Raw genomic sequence first — 3,819 nt, 5'->3', positions numbered from 1 at the left:
CAGAAAAACGGACATTAAAATTCAATTATAGTATGGAACAGTGATAGAGTAATGATGGAGACTCGAGCGAGATCAGTGAAATAGTGATGATTTATTTTATGGTTCAGATTAAATTTTCACATTTAACAATGTATGTAATTATCATGTCATTTAAAACTTTAAATGGCGTGATAGCACGCATGTTGTTAGACGAAAGAAACAGAATTTGCACTAGCTAGTTAATTCTTGTGATAATAATATTAGATCATGAGATCATGATCGACATTGCATGACTTCGGCTGCTTAACCAATCAGTAGCAAATTAAAGGGAAAATCAAACTGTTACACAGGAAAGGCATTAAAGTGGCATGATCAAGTCTGAATGTAATTAACTACTTCCCCAGAAAGTAAAAAGTATTTGCCATAGAACATTTGATCTTTATTGAAATAACCATAGTTTTGAGTCTACGGGATTACAAGTAACTCTTTATTTGTTGTCTTATTGTGCACTAAACTGCACTTATTCCAGGATGTAGTAGAAGTGATATTCTTAGCTGAAATTCACTTGGAACTTGGGCTGTTTATTTGGAAGAAAGAGCCCAAATTTTTTCTCATATTCTGGATTTTTCTGGTTTTCATCAAACAAGGCAAACACGTAAGTTTCTATAGGCTTTCCAGGCTTCTTTGGAGTCCCTCCCTTCACGTGTTGAACCAAATTCGTAATATAAGTTCTTTCATTGTCAAGAGATGTCCCTGTCCCACCACCTGAAGGCCAACCGGATTCCGATATAACGATCTCCAAAGACCCCCCGCCAGTTTTGTCTAGTGCTGCGTAAACAGCATCCAAAATGGCGTCGAAAAGATTATGGTAATTGAGCGAGCCATCAGTCACTACAGTTGAACGAGCTGTGAAAAGAGCATAGTCAAGACGGATGCCTCTAGTGTTGCCAATGTAACCAAAGTAGGGGTACAAGTTAACGAGTAACGGAGATCGGTTGTTCACTAAGAAGCGGATGATCGGATCGAGGTGCGGCCGGTGATCGGACTTGAACGAACCTTTTGACGGAGGGAAGGATTCTCCAAGGACTCCGGTGTCAATGGCGGTGGAAACTTTGATTTGGTTAGCAAGGCCAACCGCAGAAATTGCGTTTTGAATGTTTTGCATGGCGGGGACAAGGAATTTTGCAAATCCATCTGAAGGCTTCACTTCGTTTCCGACAGCAATGTATTTGAACTTGACATTACCAAATTTTTTCACATTGTTTTGGACCCAAGAATTTGCATTGGCTTGGCTCGAGGCAATGTTTTGAAGGTTATCATTTGGAAGGCCAAGAATGAGCTCAATATTGGAGCCTCGAAGGGCTTGGAGAGTTTCTTGGTCGGCAAAATAGATTCTCATTCTTTGGATGTTGTTTTGCTTATAGAGTGCGACAACCTCAGATGGCTTTGGTAGGTTGTTCCCGACTCTTCCATAACAAACACCAATTTGGGCACCTGCAATATTAGATTGAAAATAAGTCAACATTTAATTTTCTCTATCAAAAGTAGTTATCATGGAAAAGTTGCATATTTTGTCCTTTAACTCAGCTGAACTAAATCCTAAACTCAATTATTTGTGGCTGTGAGAGGCTGATCATGGCATGTGATAAGTTCACGACCTCCTGAACTTGGAATAAAAAATGGAGATGATTCATTTTACGGTCAAAATTTTGTTATGTTGCATCTAGTTAACGGTGTACATATTGTCATGCCATTTAAAAATGTTAAATGACGTGGCAACATATATACCTTTAGATATTTGAAATCTAATATAAACCTTGAAAATTGAAAGAGAATCTTATTCCCGTAAACAATTTGTTTAAGACTATAACGAGGTTTAAGAGAGAGAGAGAGAGAGAGAGAGAGAGAGAGAGACCTGTTTGGCCTAGGGTGGCCATTAGCAGCCCAAGCAATAGCATTATGGAAATCATCGAAGGAGAGCTTTTGCCAGCATAATTGGATTTAGCCATTTGAACAAACATAGAAGAAAATAAGCTAAGAAGTATGCTTTTACCAATATCAAGCAAGCTGCCCTTTTATAGAGGGAGATAGAGGCTTCTGGAGTCCCCACCTTTGAATTGTCTTTAATTTGTCCATCTCCCTTACAAGGCCATTCATGTAGCTATCGTGGCGGATCTAGGATTTTAATTCACAGGGCGTAAAATAAAAATATAGAGCTTACCAAAAATTAATTAAAAGTATTAATAAATATAACTAACGAAAATAAATAAATAATTCGAAGAAAAAAAAAATTCTTGTCATTCAAAATATAAAAATGCAACTTATAATTTATTTTTTTCAAGCCTTTGATAAATTTATTTAGTAGGCTAGCAGCAGCTTCCATTAGAGTCTTCTTAAATGTAGAGAATCAAACTACTTTTTACTTTCCTATTCAATTAAACTCCACAATAACTTCCCTTATAATTTTTCTATACTATTTAAATATTTTTTAAATTAAATGGTAGGAGAAAGAAAGAGGAAAGATAAACCATTTAAATATTGTTTTAAATAAATGTTAGAGAAAAAATAAAATAAAAAAATTATATATTAAAATAATGTTAAAGGAACCAATTTTGCTTTTCTAAATTTAGGGTACAACTTTTGATTCCCTTAATTTATGGAGGTAACAAGAGAGTTTGTTTTAATGTATTTTTTTAAGATTTTTTACTTTACATTTAGAGAAAGAAAAAAAATGAAATTTAAAAAATCTGCTGCTAGTGCACGTATATCTGTTTGTTATCTTGTGGAACTTTCTCCCTACCTTTGAATGGTCTTCAATTTGTCCATGTCCCTTGTGAGGCTGCATTCATGTAGCTAGTCATATATACGAACACACTATGACATCACTAGGGCATCGAAGGACTCGGAGAATCGAAAAAAAAAAGAAGCATTGTTCTATATCCTAAAACGTGGAAAAGCTAGTAGTTTTCTTTGAAAAAAATATTGTTCGAGAAGGGACGAAACTAGGATTTATTATTAGAATGCATCAAAACATTAATAAGGGGTCAAGTTTAATTTTAATAGGGCCAAACTAATTTTTACGTAAGAAAAAAAAAATATTTACTTAACTATGTATAAATATATTTTTTTAAATATATAACAAAAAAAAAAAAAAATATTTTGACTATATATTTATATATAAACATTTTAGTTAAAACAAAAATATCTTACAACCTAAGCTGTACAAAATTTTCTCCAAACATTTATTATCATATCTATTACAATATATTGTTGTCCAACATAAGTAATTGTTGAACAACTCTTATACAATTCTAACAATTTTTTTTTAAAAAATTAATTATTGGTTATACATATCTAATGATTGATCTTATATAAATGTTATTAAAGTTATCCAAAAATTATAAACGTGTCACGAAGAATTGAAGGCGGCCAATATTGGACTGTAATGCATTGCCATTTTCCTTGCCAATTCGATGCATCCAATATGGGGATCAAAATTGATATCCACATATATTGGTTTATAGCTGGTGTCCAACGTAGACTGTTCAAAAAATGACGATTAATTTGATCATATTAGGACACCTGGATCTCTCTGTGGACATGGGCTGCTTGACTCTGTCGGTGAGTTGGGGGGCATAGAAAGCGATTCGATAAATTTGTGGATAAGACTTTACTTCACTCCAAAAGTCTTTGTTTATATATCTGTCAAATCAATCAGAATAACGATAAAATTAGCAATTTTTTTTATCACATAATCATCTCGTAGATGCAGCGACTAGAGAGTAATGCTATAGGAACAACGGAATATATCCAGAAGGCATGAGTTGGAGTGGCATTATT

At 33.9% G+C, this 3,819-nt stretch overlaps 1 protein-coding gene across 1 annotated transcript; it reads right to left on the bottom strand.

The window, feature by feature from the left end:
• Positions 1-396: 396 nt before the first annotated feature.
• LOC133881923 (glucan endo-1,3-beta-glucosidase, basic isoform-like) lies at positions 397-2,020 on the bottom strand. Its single transcript, XM_062320997.1, has 2 exons — positions 1,895-2,020; positions 397-1,473 (listed from the first exon to the last, which is right to left on the bottom strand). Exons 1-2 carry the CDS (start codon positions 1,998-2,000, stop codon positions 530-532), a joined length of 1,050 nt encoding a protein of 349 aa, XP_062176981.1. The 5' UTR covers positions 2,001-2,020; the 3' UTR covers positions 397-529.
• Positions 2,021-3,819: the final 1,799 nt, after the last annotated feature.

This window comes from Alnus glutinosa, chromosome 11, assembly GCF_958979055.1.
Source record: "Alnus glutinosa chromosome 11, dhAlnGlut1.1, whole genome shotgun sequence".
Taxonomy (NCBI): Eukaryota; Viridiplantae; Streptophyta; class Magnoliopsida; order Fagales; family Betulaceae; genus Alnus; species Alnus glutinosa.
This window is presented reverse-complemented; position numbering and strand designations above follow the sequence as displayed.

Coding starts and splice junctions, on each gene's coding strand:
- LOC133881923 (XM_062320997.1), bottom strand. CDS start 2,000: ATGTTTGTTCAAATGGCTAAATCCAATTATGCTGGCAAAAGCTCTCCT. Junction 1,474..1,894: donor GGCCACCCTAGGCCAAACAG/GTCTCTCTCTCT, acceptor CTAATATTGCAG/GTGCCCAAATTGGTGTTTGT.